Source organism: Rutilus rutilus (genome assembly GCF_951802725.1).
Source record: "Rutilus rutilus genome assembly, chromosome: 2".
In the NCBI taxonomy this organism is placed as follows: Eukaryota; Metazoa; Chordata; class Actinopteri; order Cypriniformes; family Leuciscidae; genus Rutilus; species Rutilus rutilus.
In genome coordinates this window covers 29,878,645-29,904,608 of record NC_140210.1, presented here as the reverse complement: position 1 = coordinate 29,904,608, position 25,964 = coordinate 29,878,645, and the positions used below count along the sequence as shown (strand labels likewise).

The 25,964-nt window shown below is 37.2% G+C and overlaps 2 protein-coding genes across 3 annotated transcripts; one reads left to right on the top strand and one right to left on the bottom strand.

Moving 5' to 3' along the window:
* Positions 1-8,975: 8,975 nt before the first annotated feature.
* On the bottom strand, positions 8,976-16,351 carry chmp2bb (charged multivesicular body protein 2Bb). Its single transcript, XM_084403028.1, has 6 exons — positions 16,174-16,351; positions 15,606-15,697; positions 14,499-14,693; positions 13,754-13,856; positions 13,517-13,623; positions 8,976-10,273 (listed from the first exon to the last, which is right to left on the bottom strand). Exons 1-6 carry the CDS (start codon positions 16,205-16,207, stop codon positions 10,160-10,162), a joined length of 645 nt encoding a protein of 214 aa, XP_084259154.1. The 5' UTR covers positions 16,208-16,351; the 3' UTR covers positions 8,976-10,159.
* Positions 16,352-17,197: 846 nt separating this feature from the next.
* creb1a (cAMP responsive element binding protein 1a) lies at positions 17,198-25,656 on the top strand. Of its 2 annotated transcripts, none has more exons than XM_084401936.1 (8): positions 17,198-17,485; positions 18,839-18,937; positions 19,101-19,247; positions 20,952-21,052; positions 22,533-22,672; positions 22,860-23,042; positions 23,257-23,407; positions 24,967-25,656. In XM_084401936.1, exons 2-8 carry the CDS (start codon positions 18,848-18,850, stop codon positions 25,109-25,111), a joined length of 957 nt encoding a protein of 318 aa, XP_084258062.1. In that variant the 5' UTR covers positions 17,198-17,485; positions 18,839-18,847; the 3' UTR covers positions 25,112-25,656. The 2 variants fall into 2 exon arrangements, with proteins under 2 accessions (XP_084258062.1, XP_084258063.1); XM_084401937.1 differs by having other exon boundaries at positions 17,345-17,485; positions 19,101-19,232.
* Positions 25,657-25,964: the final 308 nt, after the last annotated feature.

Here is a 25,964-nt window from a genome sequence, read left to right as displayed (position 1 = left end):
TCTTCATCAACCTTTTTCTGTTTTTTTTCCTTCAGATTTTGGTTCCCAGAATGCTTTGCATGAGGCTGTTATTTTAGTTTTATTCTGTAAAGATAAAGACTTGTTAATGTTTAATGTTCATTTAACTTTGAACAAACTGTTGCCAGTAAATAACATCAATTTAAATCTACAGTAAGTTACTGGCAAGCAGCTGCAAGTAATACTGTAATTTCTACAGATTTTTTTTACAGTGTGGCACAACAAGTTCAAATTTCATTGAAGTGGAACGGTAATTATCTGGTCATTTATAAATAAATCGTTTGAAAATTACATGGACAGACGAATTTACATTTATGGAGCGATCTGAATCTGTGTCGTTGAACTAATTGATGTTAATTGACTACAAAGCACTGCACAAAACCAGCACCAAATGTAGCATTAATGATAAGTATAGTATTCAAGTCACTTGTATTTAGTCTATATTGATACACCGTTTACCATTTGATGAAACTATCATAGTTTGTTAAATGAAGCCCAGGCCTACAGGCCTATCATGTGAAGTGTAGGCTGACAACAACTCGTATGCGCATCAAGCCTGCATTTATTTGATTTATCTAGCTCTGCCTTAATCCTCCTGGCCATGGAGTTCACCAGAGCTGCACAGGTTGTTGCTGGGATCCACTCCTCCATAATGACATCACGGAGCTGCTGGATGTTAGACACATGGCGCTTCTCCACCTTCCGCTTGAGGACGCCCCACAGGTGCTCAATAGGGTTCAGGTCTGGATAAATACTTGGCCACTCCATCACCCTCACCTTCACCTTCCTCAGCAAGACAGTTGTCATCTTGGCGGTGTGTTTGGGGTCGTTATCATGCCGTTCGGGCCAGTTTCTGAAGGGAGGGCATCATGTTCTGCTTCAGAATGTCACAGTACATGTTGGAATCCATGTTTCCCTCAATGAAGCTCAGCTTCCCAGTACCAGCAGCACTCGTGCAGCCCCAGACCATGATGCTGCCACCATGCTCGACTGTAGGCAAGACACAATTTTCTTGGTACTCTTCACCAGGGCATCGCCACACATGCTGGACACCATCTGAGCCAAACAAGTTTATCTTAGTCTCATCAGACCACAGGACATGGTTCCAGTAATTCATGCTCTTGGACAGGTTGCTTTCAGCAAACTGTTTGCGGGCTTTCTTGTGAGCCAGCTTCAGAAGAGGCTTCCTTCTGGGACGACGGCCATGCAAACCGACTTGTTGCAGTGTGTGGCGTATGGTCTGAGCACTGACAAGCTTGATCTAATACAAGATACACAAATTTGTATGGTCCTGTTAAGCAGACAAAAACATGAACAAGATGAATAGGACATGTGGCTTTGCATGGTTAAACGATGATCAGCTATTATCACTTCGGGTGTACTCACTTTTGTTGCCAGCTATTTGGACAATAATGGCTGTGTGTTGAGTTATTTTCAGAGGACAGTAAATATATACTGCCATACAAGCAGCACATTGACTACTCTAAAATATAACAAAGTTTAATTTCTATAGTATTGTCCCTTGAGTAGATATACTAAAATGTTTGCTAAAATGTTAGGGGTTTACTCACTTTTGTGAGAGACTGTTTATATATATATATGCCCCTTTTTACATTTGAGCCCCTGCCCCTGAGGAACTCTCTGCACGTCCCTATATATATATATTATATATAAGTGCCTTTTCCAAGAGGCTTATTTCACAGGTCACTTGTGACAAACCTGTGATATCTGCGTCACAGGCCCAGGAGGGCACTTCATACAACATTTATCATCTTGTCAGTATTGAGACGAAATGACAAAAAACCTAGACATACTGTATCTTAACCATAAAGGCAGCATGGTCGGATGGCACACCAATGCGTCACACTTTTGTTACACCATATGGAACTGAAAATAAAGAAGTAAAGTCCCAATGGATATTTGTTTGTGTGGATTTGTCAAGATGCCTTCATTTTAAGTGACACCATTTGATGTGTAATAAAAGTTGGATCTGACACCCATCTTTGCATTTTAACTTTTTTTTTTTTAGGTTAGTTTAGTTTAGTTTAGTTTAGTTTATCCATATAATCTCCCTATAGGAGAAATTCGTCTTGCATTGAGAGAGCAGGTCAACATACAACAGTTCACTATACGATTACACTTCATCCATACAACACAAAAACATAACTATGACATACATCAATCATTACACAATACTAATATTACACTATACCTACACTTAAGACATGACACAATACCCAATACATTACCCATTTACCCGCACCTACACACACAGATCATTCCTTTTTATTCAATAATTTAATTGACAGTGGAATTAGAGAGAATTTATACCTATTCAACAAACCGATTTATACCCTATCTCCTGCCTGATGGCATCTACTTATATGAAGAATATGGTTGGGATCACCAATAATTTTAAGGCTCTGCTTCTTTACAGACCTCTCAAAAATCTCCTGAAGAGAACTTAGGGGCAACATACCAATTATTATTTTGGCTTTGTGACCTAAATTTAACCAAAACTTATGTAAAAGAACAAAAAAAATATCGTTGTAAAACGATAACATATAATAGATTACCACTTCATTCACATATTGTTGTAATGAACAAAATTGATTCTTCAGATTCGCTCTTTGCTCCAAACTTACTCTGCTAGTGACATCAGTCTCTTTTAATTTTATTGTCTTTCTCTCACTCTCAAGTAAACTAAATGTGAACAGTTACAACTTTGAATATTGTGTTGACAGCTCTCTAAAACTGGACAAAACAGATAAATTATGTTGTAAAGTCAAGTTTCTTTCACTTATGCAATCTGAAATCATGTTTGAAGTTTAAAGGCCTTGAAACTGTGATCCACGCTTTGATAACATCATGACTTGACTATTGGCATGCGTTATATGGGGATTAGTCATATTTCTATTTCTTGTTTGCAAAAAGTTCAAAACTCAGCTGCTAGACTTTTAATGGGGATAAAAAAAAGGTGAACAGATTACTCCTACCCCGGTCCCCCTGCATTGGTTTCCGGTCTAATATAGGATTGATTGTGTATACAAACCCTTGCATGGACTCGCACCGACCTGTCTCTCAGATTTCTTAACTGAATATCAGACTAGACGAACTTACGAACTTTGAGATCAGCGACTCAGAAGCTACTAAAAATGGACTGAGTCAAAAAGGAGATTGCGCTTTTGCTGTAGCAGCGCCTAAACTTTGGAACAGTTTGCCTAAACATATTAGAGGAGAGCTGCTACTGTACAGGATTTTAAAGGACAACTGAAACAACATCTGTTTTCAATAGCTTTTAATCAGTTTTATTATATGTGCCTATGTGGTGCTTTTTTTCTTCTTTTTTCTGTGTGACATCGTAAAAGCACATTAGTCAACTTGTGTTGTTTTAATTGTGCTATATTAATAAAGTTGCTATTGCTATTTTTGTCCAAGTTCATATCATGCAAACAGAGATCCAGACACCACATCTCCATCTCTTCTCTGAACTTGCTTTCTCTGTCTCTCATATGCACACCAACACATTCAAATTACTTCCTTGGGAAACGTTCCCTCTGAGCTTCAAGTATGTTGCTGTGCTTTGATGTTACTCCTGCACAGACGGAAAAAAAAACTGCAAGGAAAACAGACTCAAATATGTGTGGGGGAAAAAAGAGACATCTTGAGCTAACTGAAAATTTGTAAAATACATTAATAAAATGGATACAATTTCTGTCTTATAATAAAAATAGGTTTTGCTCAGCAAAAACACAAATTAGAGGGAACATTGAACCATTGAACCATGAATGTGTTAAATTAATTGAAATGCAATAAATAGCCAGCATCTGCTACTCTCTTTACAGGCAGAAGAACATAGATGCCCTTGTGCTCTGATCACAGCTGTATATTACAATCATGACCATTATGTGTCTCGTAATAACACACGGAAATACCCATACTTGACATTAGATCTACCTACAACCCTCACACATAAGTGCTAGTTGAGTTTATGATTGGACACCATCATAAGGAAGCCATAATCCATAATCCAAAGTGGATGCCTTTAATATGTTCTCCAGCTAATTGTTAAAGATAATTTATTGGGGTATCCAGGCCAGAATCATACAGCAAAACTGGCTCAAGTAACAGGGTGAATTTGAGAAAAATTGATACTGTCAGGTTTGACAATGTTATAAAATAGCCCATACTCAAAACATTGACTGTGCTGTGAGTTATTTATGAGATCAAACAAGGATTTCAAGCTCAAGTTGTTGCCAAAAAGGTATGTTGCTCATATTTCAACGTCTAATAACGGTTCATTGTTTTAGGGTATGAAATGTTCCTACTTAGTCAACAGGAGTAACGTGCCAGTTATTGTTGTTTTCTTGTTTCAAAAGGGAAATGGCTATTAGCCTGCACAAATTATTTAAATTACAACAATCTGTCTCGGGGAAGAAGAAGTTGATTAGAAATTCCTTGAAGTTGCATGCAAAGCAGCATAAATTACTTCAGAGGAACAAAAAGCAATGTAATTTAACCCCTTCCATTGACTAAGTAGAGATGACTGCAGTAAGTAAATTATTAGGAGTGTTTTGTTCAACATTAATAACTTTTTTTCCCACTAGGCTTTTTTTCTCCGTTACTTAGTTGCATCACATGTGCGCGACCCCTTGCAGCCCTCATTGAAATGCTGGTGATGACATGACCTTTTTTAACAAACTGTTTAACACTGAAGATGTCTGATTCATGTGACCCATGACACATCATTTACTGTCTGCCATTTGGCGGAAGTCTCAGCTGCAGTAAACTATATAAGACACTTAGAGTAAAATGTTTGCATATGTTTTTTAATTTTTAGAATATTTTATGTTATTATTGATCTTGTATTCTGTAAGAACAATTTTATGACTCTTAAGATACAAATAAATGTAATGTCTTGCTGTAGACAGGGTCAGCCATTTGGGGAAAAAAACTAAATTAGCATAGAGTTTTGTTATTATAGCAGGCAATCAATTTCATAAATTCATGACTCTATACTACTACTTCAGAATTTTCTGCTTCGATTTTTTGGGGAAATCGGACTTTTGTCAGGGTATAGGTGCCATATTGAATTTCACACACATGAAAATTAGGCTGTGAGAGATAGACTTACATTCTTTTCAATGGCATGCACTGTATTTGTCACAGTCGTTTTCAGTTTTGTTTTTCTTGGGGTGCTTCTCAAACAGAAGGCTGCATCCAACCTGATCTCACGGGAAAACGTACGAATTCTACAAGGTGGCTAATTCGTACGAATTCATACGACCTCACTCGTACGAATTAGTAAGATTTTTGCAAAATCGCACATATTTTACGAATTGCCCAATTCGTATGAATTCATACGAATGACCTACCCCTGACCCCGCCCCTAAACCTACCCATCACGTGGGTTTAGACAAATAGTACAAATTCGTACGAGTGAGGTCGTACGAATTCGTATGAATTAGCCAACTTTTTATCATTCGTACGAATTCGTACGAATTGGTCGTGAGATAGTGTTGATCCTACAAAGCCTGCATATCTCGGCCGCCACGTCATCAAGCGTCGCTGAAGGCCATCTCAAGTTGAAGGATCCTTGTAAGGCAGCCTTCCTTTCGAGTCCTTCTTTCGGCCTGTTTTGAAGGACGCATCGGATGTGTCCTTCACGGACTTAAATCACCCACAATCCTTTGCACACATTTAAATTCACGAAAATAAACTGATGGAAAACGAGTCGGTACTGAGCTCGTCTGAGTTTATTATGAAATGTAATACAACAATAATATTTTCAGACATGAAAGATGTTATCTTTTGTTTTGCAGTAAATTAATCACTAACACTAAACTGCCAATAATGTAAGCCAGTGGGAGACTGCAGACAGCTGTCGTTCACTGTGTTGCATTAATAGAAAAGCAGTTAATATAAAGATTAGTATTTTTCCAAAATTAAGATTTAATAGTATTTTCGTGAAGTGACCGCAGGGGCGGAAACATGTGACGTAGACCGTCTCACTTACTAGACCGTCTCATATTGGCTTTTAATGCTGAGGAGGACTCTAGCCTTCAAGCCTCAGAAGGACTGAACTAGGAATGACACAACCTCAATACAACCTTCCGTTTGAGAAGCACCCATTATAAAAAGTTATTCAAATGAAACGGAAAAAGGGTCAAATCATTTTAATTAACATTCAATGTTAAAAAAAATCACACTTTGGGACCATAGATAAAAACACATTTGCCTTATTATTTTTATTATTTTATTAATAAAAAATGTATTTATTAATTTATTTTATTTTATTATTATACACTATATCCAGGCTTTTGAACTAAAATTTCAAAACCATAACACCATTTATCAAAAAGCACACCCATTTCCCTAAACACTATTCCCCTGTTTTGACACATGAGTCAGATTTGTTGAACTGTCACTGCAAAACTCTACACACAAATCCCTTCATTTCTCATTGCCTACACCATGTTGTCATTTAGAAAGCACTAGCATTCAATATTGTTCACTCAGGTCAGCACAGCTTCAACTCAGTTAGCACACAATTACCCAAGTGGAAACACTAAGAGTCAAAATTTATCACACATCAATAGAGAGATAAAAGGGCCAGAGTCAGTTCAGTGGGTTTTGGAACAATGGGCCCAGAAAGACATGAATGAAGAGATTGAGGACACTGGAGAGGAGGAGGAGGAGGAAGAGCAGATGGGAATGGAGGAAGAGGTAAAGGAAGAGGAAAAGTAGGAGATGGAGGAGGAGGATGAGAAAGAGGAAGGGGAAGGACAAGGCCAAAGAGACAAGCATTTCCACTCTAGTTGCCCATGTCTTTGTCCATGGTATGACTATGAGGGAGGCTGGGCTACGAGTACAGCCAAACTTGAGTCGCTTCACCGTCGCCTCGATCATAAGAACCTTCAGGAAAGAAAAAAACAGGTACAGTTGATGTACTTCAGACTGCTCTCTACTGTAACTTTTGAGTGCAGTACACGGTGCTGTTACAACACATACATGTACTGTAATGTGCTGTTGCCCTATACTACTGTAATAAAAAGAAATGCATCAAAATGCCTCACATACAGAAAGAGTTTTCTGAATGCTTCCATTTTGTAAAAAGGACGTGTTACAGGTACAGCAATCAGTACTTCTATTTTTCTAGGACAGAGAGACGATGAAATGGAAGAACATAACCACAGGCAACATAACTCGCCAGTTTTGGAAATGTTGTTTTGAATTTATTGCACCAGTGTGTAAGACTATGTTGCAGTGCGTGTGTTTGTGAGGGCTTGTGTGTGATGTCTGAAGGCAAAGTTTTTTTTTTTTTTTTTTTGTGTAGAGCTTCATTTTGACCTGAAAATAGGATGTTTGGGGAATTGGGTGAGACGTTATGGATTTGTGTTTACTGTTTTGAGAATACAAGGCAGTTTCAAGAAATGTGTTTAAGCAATCGAGAAAAAGTAAGTTGATATGTGACTGCAGCTGAAAGCATGAATCAAGTCTTGACAAAATATTTAATAAACAAACATGCAAAGGGTTTTGAATTTCTCTTCAGCCTCAGATTCTGTATTGCCATATTCATGATGACTTAAGATGGAGTCTCTTCATATTGACCTCCCCATCATATCCTCCTAGCAATTGATAGTTATTTGGGATGAAGAGCCAACCGCCTTTGGTGTCTGACTGAATGATATAGATAGAAATAAAAATGTCAACTTCTGAAGAAAAGCCAATATCAATTGCTTCTGCCAAATGCATGCCTGCAACATCATTTCGAGCTTTAGGCCTGTCTGACCACAGCTGACCAGAAGCTGTGTGGTTAATCTTCACACCGCCTTTTGTCGACATCTGTTATTCTGTTTAATCATATTGCAAGGTTCGATTTACCTTTGGACTTTGAGTCAGGTTCTTCTTCATGGCTAGTCTAGCATGACCTGACTGAGATTGAATATTCAAGTATTTGCGAGTGGGAGAGCCAGCATTTGCCTCTGAGTCATGCACACTTGCGTCTCCAGACATTCAAGGAGGCCAGAAGGATTGTACTATGTGCATCTTGAGTCTCTCTGTGAAATGAAGTGAAAATGTGAGGGTGACACATTTTTCAGTAATCCTCAAAGGACTCCTACACTAGTGGCAGTTTTTGGGTTTGAAGTCGGTAAGCTGTTAAATTGAGATAAATGCTTACAAACGACCATAACCAAAAAAAAAGTTTATATCATGGCAGTCTCCTAACTATTGTACTTTTTTAAAATACAGGATTAAGGTCAGAGAAACAGTCTTTTTTAAAACATTCCAAGGAACATAAGACTCTTTCTTTCTTCAAAGTGAACAGTTTTCAGCCAATTCCAATATTCTGGAGACTTTATTTATCAGTCTGTAATGTATTCATGTTAATAAATCTAGATGGAACTAAAAGTCTCTTATGCTCACCAAGGCTACATTTGATCTAAAATACAGTGACATATTATTACGATTTTCTATTTTCAACATTTTATTTTTTACTCATTACTCCAGTCTTCAGTGTCACATGATCCTTCAGAAATCATTCTAATATGATTTGGTGCTCAATGTTGAAAACAGTTGAACTGCTTAATTTGTTTTGTGTAAAAACTGTGATTTTTTTGTTTTGTTTTTAGGATTCTTTGATGAATAAAAAGTAAAAAAAAGAACAGCATTTAATTGAAATATAATCTTTTTGTAACACTAGAAATTTATTTACGGTCACTTTTGACCAAAAAAAAAAAAAAAAAATAATAATATATATATAAATTTTTTTATAATAATATGTATATTTTACTGCACCCAAACTTTTGAACAGCAGTGCAGCTTTCTTATAAATAGGTAACGATTGTAAACATTTAAGCATGTTTTGGCTCTGCCCTCTAGTGGTAAATGGCTATTTAAACAAACAACTTCCCACTTATCCATAGAATCAAAACACAAACAAGTCACATATTATTACAAATTTTATTTATGGTTAAATAGGGTATATAATCCCCTTAAATTTGAACAATATCTGTCTGTGAACAAATTTTAAGAAAGGAAAGTCATCACCCATATTTCAAAAATCTCACTGTGGATTAAACAATAAACTCTAATTAACTAAACTAATTAACCTGTCATGCTACATTATTTACATTCTTACTATATATTGCAGTGCATAACCTTCGTCTACCTAAAAACCAGATCTGTGCACAATCAAAGATCAAGCTCAGTATGCCGCTTTCACGTGCGACACACCCTGACTTAATTCGATTCGATCAATACACCAATACGACCGCAAGAGAAACCCACACACACTGTCAACCTGAGACCTCAGGTACATGAGAAATCAAGGAGAACAACCATCTTCAGACCACAGGAGGATAAATAATGTGCTCAACTCGAACACACTTCTTATGATTTGGCATCGCCCCTGAATAAAATATGAGCACTCAAAAACAATATTTGAACCTAGAAGACAAACTCAGTCATTTCCAATTTATAAACTGAGTGAAGGTGAGAACAGGGAACTAAAGATGTGACTCACACTTCATGTTCTGCCATGCGGGAGAACACCAAGGTAAAGTGAGGACAAGACAAAGCACAGCGAGACTAAAGAGCCAGCCCTGTCACTTCTTCTGTTTACAGAGGTAGAGTTCTCCTGTCAAACTTGTTTACACCAATGCGAGAGTTATATTCCAGAGTTATCGATCAAAGAGACTGAAGCTGTAGATTTCAGGGAAATGCAATTGCCTTATTCTCAAAGGCGTTGTATTGTATAAGTATTCATTTACAACAAGTGTATTGAAACTTTTTTTTTTTTTTTTTGTCCTTCTAAAGCCGGATGAAACAGCGGAGCCCCTGAAAGAGTGCCAAACAACCTTGATAGTGTCATTGTAACTGTCATAAATAAATAATAATATTAAAAAAAATTGCATTTGCCATTTGTGGCACGGTTATCCCAGAGTAGGCAGGTCTGTGACAGTGAACGTAAGCTTTTAGTCTGTCCATTTATTAGCATCCGTGCGTATGTATGCATTTGTATTCGGCATGGATGTATTCAAATGTGTGTCTGTGAATCTGAGCAGAGTGTGTTGTTGCCTCCTGTTGCCAGGCAATAATCAGGTGTGTGTGTGTGTGTGTGTGTGTGTGTGCATGAGCATTAGTCCACTCCAAGGGCTTTGAGCTGTCTCTCGATCTCCGCATCTGATATCCCATCTGCTTTGGATGTGGTGGCGCTTGGTTGCTTTCGGCCAGCTGAAGGGGCATGAGCCATCTGCAGGGGAGACAAAAAATCCATTATGGATCAAAAACAATGTGATGGATAGTGCTGCTGCAATCAAAGACTCAATAATCATGACACTTCACTGCGTAGGCCGTAGGGTACAGAAAAACTATTTAATAATTCTCTGTGGCTCTCAGTTTCTAAAATAAAATGTGTTAATTCTTTCACACAGAAATTATGATTCATTAATAAGTTCACACTTAAAGTGCCCCATTATGCTTTTTCGGATATTACCTCTCATTTAGTGATCAGTAGCGGCCTTTGCTATGTTTCACGCGTTCTGTTCCTCGCAAACAGAAGGAGCAACCGCTTAGGCTCGAAAAAGGGAAAAAAAAGGCCGGAAATTAACGGGGGCTTGGGGCAAATATGCCATCCAAAATTAATTAAAAAAAAATATCCCCAAAATCCATGATATGGTGCAAAAAATGACTCTTGTTTTTAATATTTATAAGCAATACCACGTGAGCAAGAGTGCAGTTTTCCTGAATATCAGCACATTTGCAAATGTGATATTGATTTTAGGTCAATAAACAAGAAGTTAAAATTAGGAGACTTAAATTTTAGAATATTCTTTTTGCTCTATTTTGCTAACGAAAATAGCACATTTCAAACTTGCGAAATTGTACATCTCTGAGCAACAAAATCGGTGCGTAATAAATAGTATTCGAAAATAGAATTAGTACGTCCCAAATCGTAGTATTCCAAAGATACCCGGATGGTCTACTATTTCCGGTCAGAATCTGAAGTGCAGATCGATGCGCACTCTAACGGCTAATACTGCCCACAACAACCCATCTCGCGTTGGACGAGGATTAGATTAGAACTACAAACACGCGTAAAAAGTGTTAAAAAACTACAGACATGGAGGATGTGCGAGTCCAGCGGTTATGTAGAGAGGTTTAAATAAAGGGGGTTGAGTGATTAATTATCAGTATCTAACCTTAAATTTTTTTTATATATTCAATGTTGTCCACGTGATATTTCATCTGCAGCAACATTGTGAACTTTTGTAAAGATATGTTCAGCCATTAACTTTAAAATGCATCATTATATTCAAATTGCAAACACATTAGGAGAGTCTCCGCGTGAAAGACCCACGACTGGCAGATCATCGTGCTACAACATTTCTCTCCGAGATGATTGAAGATCAGAAGATGATTGACAGGGCAGTTCACGGTGACAGGATGCACGTAAATAAGCGACAGAGCTGTCCGTTAAAGATGACGAAGTAGTATGTCCCAAAGCTTGTCTACTCTTTTGCTACACACTCAAAAGTATGTACTTTTTCTTCACAAAAAGAGTAAATACTTTTAGGGCGTAGTATAAGTAGGCGAATTGGGACGCAGCAAATTATGTTTTGTTACTGAATGTATCTGGGCCTTTGTATGAATCAGTCTAATAAATGACTGAACGACTCATTCATAAAGGCAGGTACGTCCCAATTTGCGTACTATACATTTATGTATAATAATTAACTTTTTACATTTAATTAGTTTAATTAAATCATTTTTGCTATGGTACTGGGAATCTGAAATGTAACTGGCATTGGTATCATCTACTTAAATTTTGGTATGACAACACCACTAAAATATTTCAGAGTAAAAATGTAGCTGCTCACATGTAGTCTAGGCTTATATGAAAGGTGTTTATGGGCACTTTTCACATTTCTGGAGTTCACAGAAGCAGAACTTGTCATATATGTCATATACTTCAATAGTGATAAATGGTATATTACAGCAAATATGTTTACTCAAAGATCCTGCTGCATGTGCTCTCAGGCGAGAGTGCAGAACGTAAGATACTTTTTGAAAGAGTGACAAATGGATGTACAGGTGATGTGTGCGGAATGCCCTGGACATGTGGGTGTGTGTCATTTCATTTTTCTTCTTTTTTCTTGCAAATTTAAGAGTAAATATAGCAAATCTATGCACGTACACAACAGGGTAATTTTACATCACAAACTTATCTTGAAGAACTTTTACACGAAGAACACTTGCACGCAATTATTATCAAATGAAACCCACTGTGATGTGGTAAAAATTCTCTACTGGCATTTGTAAATAGGGATTTTACAGTTACATGAGCATTAGGGCTGCCTGATAAATGAAAAACATGATGTGTGATAAACTTGTTGGATTATTTTATAGCTCCTGTTAAAGAAAACATATATCAGATTAAACAGCAAATCTTGTACTACGTGACGTTCTGCATAAAGTCTGATTCAGGATTACTGTAAGTCAAATGCAAAACCTAAAAAAGGCTTAATGTATAGGGTTCAATTATTTATATGATATATGTAATGTAGAACATCAAGACCAACAAATTATGGGAGGCTCAGCACTTTGACTCCATTTTCCGCATGTGATCTTTTCTCATATTGCTTCTCTTTATATATAGTTACATATCAATGTGTAAAAAAAAAGAAAAAAACAGGCCTAAAGATTAAAGGTGCTCTAAGTGATGTTGGGTGACGTCACTTCTTGTTGATGTTCGAAGTATTGTCAAACAAAACAGAGGCTAGCTAGACCCTCCCTCCTCCTCATCCGCACACTAACCCCCCAAACCCTTCATGTCGGTTATTGGCCGGAACAGTTTGTTATGTTTCGTGGTGCGGGTTAGCCCAGTTTGTTTTTCTTGCCGTTTGTGGAGCCTGGACTGTCTACAGAGACTGCGTTTTTTACAGTGTGTTCAGGGGACAGACAGCTAGCAGATAGTGAGATGCTGTTTGCTGTATGTGACAAAAAATGTTTTGGTTGCTATGAGCACCTTTAAATAGATCAAACCTGAACAAATGGAGTGCTGCTTTAGTGCTGTTTAGGAAGAGGGAAGAGCTAACCATGCTTGCAGTCTTTTCTATAGTTTGCCGTGCTTAGACAGACTGAATAGGGCTGACTGAGCGTGGTCATCAAATGTAAAGCCAAAATACTACCACACAACCAAGGTGCTATCTCGTTTTTACCTTGTTTGAATGAAAAAAACATTTTTAAATTCAGTCATAGATTCTCTGTATCACACTAGCATCATTGCTGCTTGGTTGTTGCATATAACACATATAAGAATAATCATTAAAGATTTTTTTAAATCCAATATATTACGCAGCCCTAATGGACAAAAATGGATTTCAACACTAATGCACAACATTACACAGTACAGTAACACCGTCATAAGACAGTTTATTGAATCTAGTGCCTCAACATGATTTGACTGATGCCCGTATAATATTTCAGTTCTTACCTTTCCTGAGATCTCAATTCCAATCTCGTCCAACACCTGACTCACAATGTCGTGAGATTCTTCCTCATCATCAGAATCATCAAAGATCTCATCCAGAGTGTCGTTCACTGTAAACAGACACAAACATGCGCATTACAGTCAATCCTTCCTGAACCATTTCTATAACATTATTTTTCAAAACCCACTCACAAAAACAACCACAATAACAATAAATAAACAACTGAAAACACATCTTACTCATCTCTTCTGTCATGTCCATCTTTGCTGTTTCTTTCTGGAAGTTCTGCAGGGTCTGCATGGTCTTCTGTGGATCCATCTTTTTGTTGACAGCTTGCATTGTCTGTAAGTTGTTTTGAGAGAGGCAGAGACACAAACAACTCTTGAGTCACTCTTTGATTCATGTCCATTTTAAAATGTGCACTTTAGGCTACTTATGCAATTATGCAAAGGATGATGGCTATGTATCAACACTGTGCCAGTTCTGCATTTACAGAATAGACCAACATGTAGGCCCAAATTAGTACAAATACTAATAAAACCAAAACAATTTACCTACATGGTTAATAGAGTTGTTAAGTCGTGCACAACGTCAATTTGCTGCCCTAGCTGGAAGCAAATTTGCATTTTCAAGCCATGAGTTCCCTTGGGAATTTATAATGGGGGTTTTGAATAGTGGTTTTCCATTTGTGTAAAACAAGGTTAATATTACTTTAATATCCTTTCACATTAAAGAGACTTTATTGAATAAAATAGCAACGTTTCTTACAGTAATGTTTACTCATAAATCCAAAGCCATGATTCAAAAAACCCATTTGAAATTCCAGAGGGAAGCAACGGCTCTAAAATGCCAATTCTCTTTGGGTTTTAGGAATACAAAATGAGCAGCCCTATTTACTTAAATGTGAAGTCAGAGTGGATCTGAATTGTCTAAATTCCTGGGGTTTAGAACAGACTTTTATAAAAGTTATCATGAGGATCTTACTTTGGTGGTTGTGGCCATGGCACCAGCCATCTTCATCTGGGAGTTCATAAGCTTGGTTTGTGTGGACATGGAGGTGACCTTAGAGCTGACAGCATATGTACGCGTTTTCTGTTTCCTCACTTGCACAAGCTGCTTGGCTAAAACTGTACAGGCCTCTCTGTTCCCTGTTTTAGCCATTTTCTTGATTTCCATCTCCTGTGATGAAAAAAAAATATATAGTAGGAAACGGTTAGAGATGCATTATAATTGCATTACAGTTCTCAGTTAAGCTAGAATAAGGCTTAGAGGTGACGGCATAATAATTAGATAAAGAAGAAGAAGAATGTTTATTTGTATAACACCTTTAATCCATAAAATGCCGATATGTTGTACATTTGTGTAAGAAGCCACAGAAAAAAAAAGACTAATTCTTCCAAAAAAACAAACAAACAAAACCTGTAAAAATGTACAAACAACTTTATTAAATTATTTTAGTGTCATACGTGTTACCCTGATGGTGTGTGTGTGTGTTTGAACATGTCTATATATGGCTATTGGCCATGTTTTAAGGCCACAACCACTTTCAATGAACTCAATTCAACATGTGGATTTATATTTTACCACATGTATTATTATTATTATGGCTATCAGTAGTACTTTTAAAGGTGAAAAGCAAATCAGATTCTGGTAGTTCAAGTAAATTGGTATATTATATCACTTAATGAATTATATGGTTATAAGTTCCAAAATATACAGGCACCAATATACCATTCTGTAATACCTGAAACACTGTGACAGAACTTTTTACAGTGAATTTCTGGCAACCACAGCTAATGTTTTTTAACGTTTACACTGGTTTTAAAATATAGCCATTGATGTATGACGGGCAGCTGTAATAAAAGTATAAAGGATTCCACCAGCAACTTCTTAAAAGTTACACCAGCAATGGCACATGGTATCTCAACAGAATCATGAGATGTTAGTCATAATCTATTGACACACTAACTAAGGCCCTCTGTGACATTAATGACATAATGACATAACCTCGTGATCTCATACACCTCAGTGCTGAGAAAAGGGAACTTTTGGCATCATATTCACGTCACATTGATGGGTGGGGATTCTCACCAGTTGTTTTTCCTGTCTTTCCAGTGCTGTCCGGTCTCTTGTAATCTGTCTCTGCGTTCCCCGCAGCTCTTTGTTCTGTTCTTTGATAACATCTGTAGTATGATAGGAGATATAGTTATCGATTCCCATTTAAATTATTAATGCTGAAATTTCTGAGTCAGTTATAACAAATACATATTTAAAGGTAACTGTTAGCCTACTACTTTCATAACAAGTCATTTTAGAACCCTTAACGATACAGTAGTGGCCCGGTGATTTCATTAACTATTCGTTTCGACCATCTTTAACCCGATACTGTTAAGTATGAGCAGACTCAAGTCAGATCAATAGATGTTTGATATTTGATATGTAGAATGTTTCCAGTGGCAGCTCCCACAAACACATTTTAGAATAAAAGACACTTCTGTGTTATATAGCACTGTGGATGCCCCCAAAAGACCCCAAATCAGGTTAAATGTATTCAACAAATTTACACTCAGTAAGGAAACCAGCCGATGATTGACGTGTGAGTGTTGCTGGGCGGCTTTCACAAACAAACAAGCCCTTAGAGCAGCAGCAAAAAACTTACCATCTACGGTCTTTTTCTTGAATAACGATGCCATAACTGCGACAAACTCCGTCGGCCACGAAACTAATAGAAAAGTAAGTATTTCACAATGACTAATATCAACTGAGAGTCACCTATCAAAATATCATGACTATTTCCTGGTTCTTGGCAAGTAGGCGGAAAACTTGTGCTCCTCTGCAGAGATTATTTAATTTTGATTGGTGGACATTGCCGTGACGTTGCATCCAAGTCATCCAATCGTAACATCATCTTGGAAAGCACCGCCCACAGATCTTGTGCTGCAAACACAGAGGTCTCCTTTGTCGGTCTCAAAATAAAATACGGGCTGGAATTTGTTCCTTTTCCTTTTGAAATTTAGTACAGGGCAGGCCAGGGGTTTTCAGACTACGGTCCACAAGGGAGAACTGGTGGTCCGTGGAAATGTGTAGAGGAAAACGAAATACAATGAAATAAATAATGAATATACGATTAGAATAATACATAGACAAATAAACAAACATATTAATAAATAACGAAAAGTTTAATTCAAATAAATCAATACATTGACTTATTACAATTATTTTAATATTAATTAAAATAATACAGTTATGTATGCTTTAATTAATCATAAAAATAAAACAATAAATATATAAATATAAAATAAATAAAAATTGATTAACACACGTAAATAAGAAATTAGATTTCAATAAAGAAATAATAAAAAAATATTAAATAACAGTACAATATTATAGTGAGTAGGAAAACAACTTAATAATGTAGCTTGATAGAAACGGAATATTTTCCAAATAATATTTGTCAAATATTCATTTGAATAATAGTATACTATTCTACGTTAAAATAGATATAGCTGCCGTTTAAATTGAGTTCCTCGCATGAGGGTGATGAGGATGGTTCGTGAAAAACCCTGTAAGAAAGGTTCTAGCTAGTACATTTGAACAGATTTTTTCATAATATTACGAGTAAGGGCAGCCAATCATAGCGCAAGGATTTGACGCATGCGCAGCCAATCATAGCGCAAGGATTTGACGCATGCGCAGCCACTCATAGCGGAGCGCAAGGATTGACGCATGCTCGTGTGAATCCGACTCTGTTCGTTAGCTGTTCGTATATCTTCGTACGCCGTTCGTTATGTTCCGCCTACACCTCGGATCTTGTCGATAGTGAATTAGGGCTGTATTTCGTCCCCCTCGATCTCTGTGTTGTTGTCCTCGGTGACGCGACGGAGGTGTAGCCTGACGCGGTCTCTTACGTGTCGGACTAAATAAAAGTGGAGCTCCGGAGGCCTGGGAGTGACGAGGCGAGTCTGTGTCGGGTAAGAAGAGACGCATTCGTGGGGGAAAGAGATAATGCACTTGCTGTTTTAGTGGACATGTCGCAATGCTCGATCCGTGTGTAACAAAGAGATCATGGCGGCGGTGGGCATGTTTCTCAATAGCTCAGACTTGCTTGCAGACAATGAGTCAGTCAGGCAGTCGAAGGAGGAAAATCGCGGTGGTTCTACGAAGTACGTGTGTTTATGGGAAGGAAAAGGGATGGATAGTGTTATGAATGCGATCGCTCGTCCATGGCACATTTTGATGGAAATACAGCACATGAAATGTTTTTTTTCTTGACTCCAGCATTGGTTTTTAGAGTAGTCGAAGCGTTCCGTGTTAAAGGAAAGATCTTTACTGCATTCTCGCCCATGCAAAGGTCTTTCTTTACCACTAAAACAATTATCTTATGTAATAAATTGTGGATTTAATTGGTAAATAAAATGAGAGAAAATGTATTCATCTTGAGTATTATTTCCTTCAAATTACACCATGAAACAGACTGATTTTGTGTTGCATACTTGCATCATTCAACCTGGAACACTATTTTACAAGTCGAAACACGCCTAAAAATGCAAGCACTTACATGTATTGTATTGTTTTATTTTATTTTAAATATCCAAAAATACGCTCACGAAAAAATGAAATTATTTCGCTTGCTCCTTTTTTTCTTTATTTTGCTATAATCATAAATCCTTAAAAACTAAAGCGCAAATATGACTGACAGCTGTACACGGAAGTAAAAAAAGGCGGCAAATGGAGTCAACTTGGTTTGTTGAGCACGATGATTAAAGACTCAGTTTCAACATTATTACTCATCACAATACAGTCATGAAATTCTTCAAAGTGTATTTCGGTTATATTTGTTATGCATGATCTCATTCATGTGTAGCTTGGTAGCTACATTTGTTTCTATGTAGATTATAATCTTATTTTCACCTTATGTAGTGTCATCTAGAAATTTTGTCATCTGAAATTAAATGTAGACATTTAACCCTTTTAGAATGTCAAAAAATATATATGTTTAAATATATTGCATAGTGTTATATTATACATTATTAATTTATTCAATGTCTTTTAATTTATTGCATTTGCATTTAATACCTATAAATATGTCTCTTTTATAAGACAACCCTTCAGGCTACTACACAAATGAATACTCAAAATGAAACCGACAAACCCAGTCTGTGGGCTGATTTTGCGGTCGCACCCTTTCAGATTTCACGTTTACATCGTTAAACATCCCCTTTTCATTGGATTTTGATGACCTGCCCTGTATATTCATAATACATTGTATATTCGTAGTATCCTGAATATTTATCAAAATAAAATATTTTGAATTGCATCTCCAGGCTATCTAAATGACCATGGAGGCAGGAGCAGATGTCCAGCAGGGCGGCGACACTGCAATCTCAGAGACAGACAGTCAGCAGCTGGCCACTTTGGCGCAGGTGAGTTTCTAGTATGGAAACACATTTGCTAGCATGGCAAGGTTGATTATAATTGAAAAATTAGAGTAATTATGCTTGTAGATGTGGGTTGATATTTTAATTCAATTCAGTTCTAGCTTAGTTTAGTGTCTGTGTCTCACCCTGTTGTACCTCCCTGATGCAGGTTTCCATGGCTGCAGCACAGGCATCAGCTACTGGACCCACAGTGACTTTAGTTCAGCTGCCCAACGGGCAAACAGTGCAAGTTCACGGGGTCATCCAGGCAGCCCAGCCCTCCGTCATACAATCCCCACAGGTGCAAACTGTACAAGTAAGCCTAACAAGATGGTTCATTTAAGAGAGAACCGTACAAAAATCTCATTACATAATTCTGTGTGAGCCAGAGGTCGCACACATTTTCTGTCATTTGAATTTTTTTTTTTTAGCAGTGACGGAAAAATCAGAAGGTCGTCCGTCATTTTGACAGATTACACTGACGGTGATCTATCTGTAAATGTCCAAATGCTCCAGTGTGACGGCAGTGTTGCCAGATTGGCCGGATTTGAATTTGATTGTGCTGGTTATAATTGGTTTGGCAGGAGGACAAAATTTGGCCGGGTTTGGGGTCAGTTTGGCGGTTTTCAAACATTTAAATTGTATTGGCTAGTTGGTTAACAAACAAAACCCAAATGTGCATGTCTATCTAATCAGTCCTCATGACGTTACTAAACTCACACCCACACAGCAGAGGCAGCTGTTTGAGGAGGATTGAATCAACGATTAATCGGTTTTGACTGTGCAAAGGTCTGTGTTATGTGCTACTATGTGTACTTGAAGAAAGACGCTGAAGTCTTTTCAACAGTTTCTGTTTGAAGTTAAAGTGCAACACAAATGTAAGGGCATTATTATTATTGTCGTTCATTTTCTGCTTTTTATGGTGTGTGTGAGGGTTAAAATCTGTTAGTTTCCTCCTAACTGCCGTTTGCAAATAGGCTTTTGACATACTTTTAATAGTTTCTACCTGTTTGGGTAGAAACATTTTTGTCATATATGCTCATTTTCATTTACTATATTTACCATGTTTTATCCGGTTTCCTGTTGTATTGTTGTTCTCCTGGTAGCGAAATTTATGAATTTTTATCATTTTATTTTGTCATTTATTTTTTAAGGAGGTAAATGGTCCATATAAACCTTTTTTTTGTCATGACAGTAGAATTATATTGTATTCTTTTGGCAGTAAATGTTTTGGACTGGAAATTGTGGTCCCAATCTGGCAACACAGAGCATGGGTTCAGCCTCAAGGACAAAATTAAAACTGCCAGGAGAAGTAGTCTGTCCGAGGAAAATACGCGAAATCTAATGACAATTCTGCATTAGTCTCCCATGATGCGTTTAATTGTGCACTGACGAGCATCCAGTTCCTGTTTTGTTCAAATCCTTCCTGTTATGTGTGAAAGAAAAAAATTGGCTGAAAGAGAAAGAAGGAAAAGAAAAAAAGTCGATGCGGACATGGAGGAAGATTTGAGTTAAGGCAGATACAGAGCGTTGATTGAGTTTAGTTCAGTTGGTTTTTTTATTTTTAATATATTGCGTTGTTTATATTTTTGGTGCCTGAAAGCTCAATGTCGCTGCAGGGAATAAAAAATCTGCTTTGCACAGTCTCTGTTCATCTGTTCTCTTTTACTAAATGAATAAATGCATAATCTTGCCCTTATAAATCTTATCCTGTAAGTTCATGATTAAAAATTTAAATGTGAATGAAAACTACAGCTATTAAAAGTCTTATTTTCAATAAAATATGAAAATTAAATAAAAAATGATGGACAATTGAGAAAGTCTAACGCGACCTCTGGTGTGAGCTGTCTTTGCAGACTCAATATTGTATGCAGGTAGCACATAGGATTAAATAACCTTAATACAATATTTATACTCTGTTGTTTGTTAATCTAGAAGACTTGATAGTTTAGAAGTAATAATTTTTGTAGGGGATGAAGGGTCTTAAGTATTTATGGGTTCCTCTTTTGTCTCGTTTTAGATTTCTACCATTGCTGAGAGTGATGATTCTCAGGAGTCAGTGGACAGTGTGACAGATTGCCAGAAAAGGAGAGAGATCCTGTCTAGACGGCCATCATACAGGTACTTGAATGTATTTGTAGTTTCATCTCAAAGGTGATTCATGTCAAAGTAACTTCTCCTCCCTCTTGCAGTGACTTCTCTTCTTTTATGCACTTGTGTTCACTCGTGCGAGGGCAGGACAAGCTGTCACAGCAATAGACAACCACAACAAACCGATGATCCAATCAATTCAAAATCAAGTTCCTCCCTAAACTTTTTTCTTATTTGAGAAGCCGTTTCACTCTGATATACGTCACAATAGGGAAGAATAGACTATCACAACTTCCATTCCATCCTGACCTTAAAGTCTCCATGAAATTAGAATTGACCCTATTTACTTTGTTAGCTCACATTACTAGTCTTGCGGTGAACAATTAATCCGTGCAAGTTAATACGCAGAAAAAATGAGTTCGTCGTGGTAATCTTGAATCAAAATTTGTTTCCGCTCTAGAATGGCGTTCCTTCTCTGATGACGTCAGTTTGACGGCTTGAGTAGAATATCCACAACCACTCCCCTCTAACCGTCAGTCTGCTATGAGCGAGGGATGGAGAGGAGGTGTGTCCTCTATTCTGAGATGAGATGATATTTTAACTATTTTTAATATACCTTCAAAAACGAAATGTATGTCTGGAAAAATATTCGACTAAAAGTCACAAAATGCATAACAATGCAGGTGCATTTTGAAATGTTTTAACTAATCAAGGGCTGTAACTAATTATTATTTTGGTAATCGAGTAATCAGTCGATTATTTTGACAATTAATCAAGTAATCGGATAATATGTTTTTGTGGTAATAAAAATAGACCTAATTGAATAATATCCTATTAATTACTTAAAATGCATAAATAACAATGAGGCAATAATAATTGTCAAATAACATTTCAAAAGCAAGTAATCATTTGGTTTTATTGATCAACACTGTTAAAATATATAATATAAACATAATCAACTTGTAACGAGGTTTAAGTTTAATAGTTCACTTAAAAATGAAAAGTTTTCCATCATTTACTCCCCCTCAAGTTGTTTCAAACCGGCATGAATCTCTTTCTTCTGCTGAACACAAAAGAAGATATTTTGAAGAATGTCGGTAACCAGACAGTTGATGGACCCCATTGACTTCCATAGTAGGAAAAAAAGGTAGTCAATGGGGTCCATCAACTGTCTGGAACTGGCTAACATTCAACACAATACTTTAATTATAAAATAAGCAGACAACAAAATGAAAGTAAAGCGGCAAACCCCTCACGGACGACTGCCTCATATAAACATAAAACACAACATAAACAGTCCAGGTCAGGTCCTCTCTCGTTCTTCACTGTCATCGCTCCTCCTTTTATCCTCGTTGTATGTAAGCATGTAAAAGCACGTAAGCGTTGCGATTCACTCTGAAACCTGCAGCGCATATATTTATTTAATTGAATATAAAATTCAACTCGCCAAAGTGGCTAGTTTATTCACAATTCATTGTTCACAAGCATGATTTGATATTTTGAAATGCAGAAAGATCCTGAACGACCTTTCATCCGATGCTCCAGCGGTCCCGCGGATAGAAGAAGAGAAATCAGAGGAGGATTCCACTCCAGCCATAACAACCGTTACTATGCCAACGCCCATCTACCAGACAAGTAGTGGGCAGTACAGTAAGTTGTTTGCTTCTCTAGTACAAATACACTACTACTATTATTTTCCAACTTTTAAAATAGTAACTTGACAGCGTTTGAGTCTGCTAAATACAAATCGAAATGCAAAGGTTGCCAATATTTCAGATAACTTCACGATTATACTGGTTGCATTTAAATCAACCTCATGCCATTTGTTTTCTCCCAGTTGCTATTACTCAGGGTGGAGCGATCCAGTTAGCCAACAACGGAACAGATGGAGTTCAAGGGCTACAAACCCTGACCATGACGAACGCAGCAGGCGCTCAGCAGGGCACCACCATCCTGCAGTATGCACAGACCAGCGACGGGCAGCAGATACTGGTGCCCAGCAATCAAGTGGTCGTGCAAGGTGAGATTTAGCAAAAATAGAAGACATTTCAGTTTTAAGCAAGTAGGCTACATACAGCCTTGAATAAAAGAAAGCAACAGATGAGCAACAGGAGAGTAAGTGTGCTGGTCTAGTTTCTCAGGCTATAGGCTCAATCTATGCCCAGGTTCAGCCACACTTGGCATCTAAACATCTCCTTGTCAAACCATAACTATGTGCCGCTTGTGTTTTTCAGCGGCCTCAGGAGACGTTCAGGCATATCAGATCCGCACCGCAGCTAGCACCATTGCTCCAGGTGTGGTCATGGCCTCGTCTCCTGCAATGCCCAGCCAGGGAGGAACTGAGGAGGTCACGCGCAAGCGGGAGGTTCGGCTTATGAAGAACAGGTACGATTAAAAACTCATCTGCCCATGCTCATTTTGGACTGAAAATAATTGTCTGATACCACTGATAAAATTAAACAGGTAGCCTGTGTTTTTCTAGTCAACTAGTAGTTGTTCATGTAAGCCATTAGGCGACTAATCGCACATTTATATTAATTTAATTACTTAAATATATACTACTGGGGGGGGCGGAATAAATGCCTGTTCCCCGCTCAAGCCACGCATAAAGTTTTTTAACGCGTTAAACTGAAAAGAATTAATCGCATGCGTTAACACGTTAGTTAGTGTTTTAGTAATAACGCGCAATGTTAGTATTGTATTTTGTTCCTCTTAAATTATGTATTATTGTTATTATTTTACTTTACAATAATATTAGTAGCAGGGATTAAAGTTCGCCATCGCTACGACGGATTTCCATTAATTGCAGCGAGTGAACAACGGATTTCCGTCAATTGCAGGGTTCCCGCCTGTCCAGCTGTCTCACTTTTCATTTTAAGGCTGTAAGCAGGCTTACATTTCTCAAATAGTGTAATAAATATCTTAATTTTAGTTTGAATAGGTCTTAAATTAAGGAAAGACTAGGTGTGTTCACCCTGGACTCGCTTGCTTTACGGCACTGCACTCAACATATGCTGGCCTTCTGTGTATCATACATACCTCAGTGGACACGGTTCCATGCGTTCGCCGGCTTCTTTGAAAACAAATGCACATGACCAGAGGGAGAAGATGGGAGGGAGGAGAGTCGCCAACGAGTTTTTACGACAGTGTTGTCAAATATCTATTCCGAAGCTGTAGGGGGAGCTCTATAGAGAAACCTGCGAGCAAAAAGCGAATTTGCCAAAACTGCATAGTGCCGCTTTAATTATTTGTATGACTACATCACAAAGAGTCAAGTCTTGTAAAAGCATTAGATTTAAAACATTGAAATTTCATAAAAGTGCGTAAATAATAGAAATAAAGTTCAAAATGGCCTTTCTTTAAATGCAAATGTTCTTTGAGTATTTAATTTGTGAAGGTAATGCATGTGCTCACTGTACTCCTAATTACAAGAAGAAAAAAACTGCTCTTAAACTGGGTGAGTGACAGGCTATGGAATGGGGTTTGGCCAAGGAACATTTTTCAGTATTTTTTTTCTTTCTGCTTTAAGTAGTAAAGTAGTTTTTTGTAGTAGTCATATATTTCTTTGATTTCGTTTTATGTAATTTTAATAATAATAAAATAAAAATGTTTTTTTTGAATAATAATAATAATAAATATTATTATTATTAATAATAATGTTACTGTAGTCATATTGAATAAAGGAGAAAAAAACAGGTTTTCCTTTCTTTCTTTTTTCTTAGCTGATCACATGCCTGATTAAAATGGCAGATTATTTTTCGTGTCATGATTGTTTATAGATATTTTTTTCCCTGTAACTTGACTTTTACTATGAATACAACCTGTATACTGTGGTCTTCCTTAGAACCTTAACTTAATGGTTTTGAATATTGCATTTTTAGTTTGCGTGACTAATTTGGTGTCCTCTATAATCGCCTGACTGTAATAATGTGTTTCCACCACAGGGAGGCAGCACGGGAGTGCCGCAGGAAAAAGAAAGAGTATGTTAAATGTCTGGAAAACAGAGTGGCCGTGTTGGAGAATCAGAACAAAACGCTCATCGAGGAGCTCAAAGCGCTTAAGGACCTTTACTGTCACAAATCTGAATAATTGTCCTCACGCATACGTGCTGAACGGATCTCTTCTGGTGCCTCTAGAGACAGAGACTCTGAACATACCACAGGCACCTGCACAGCATCTGTCTTTTTTCTTTTTTTATTTCTTTTTTTAAATATTATCTTCTGTAAAAATCCAGTTATCAGTAATACATTGTAAGTTTGTACGTGTAAACTTTTTATTTCCCTTTTCTCTTCAGAAGAAAGAGAGTCGGTTTTTTGGAGACAAGAAAAAACGACATGCAGGGTACAGTTTCGTTATCAACATGTTGCCCTACTTAAGGAGCGTTGTGAACCATAAAGAGCACCTTTCTGCAGCTGTGACAGGGAATGAATGTTTGTGTGGGTTTATCATGAAAACAGCCCAGGGTGCTGCTTCTGAGACCTGCTCCTATCACTCTGAGGTTCCCATTTGAAAGACTTTCCCACAATGCACCAGTCCTTGATGGCGCTGCTTGCGAGCATGATTAAAGAGGGATGGAGTTTTTCACTATTGCAGCATGGCTCTTTAATGATTGAGATTAAATCAGCCGTGCCCTCTCCTGTTGTTTAACTGCTTCCGTTACTAATTCATAAACTCATATTTTTATATATATATATATATATATATATATATATATATATATATATATATATATATATATATATGCCCCTCTGTTATGACTTGGATTGATATATAATGTGTCATCTACTTTTTTTAAGCAGTGTTCTTTTGTTACAAGATTAAGGAGAAACTCAGTCACATTTGTTAACAGAAAATAGCAGATCCTTTGAAACCTGGAATGATAACATTTGAAAAAGTGTAAAGTAAATGAAATATACTACATGATTTTCAATGAGTATTTGAT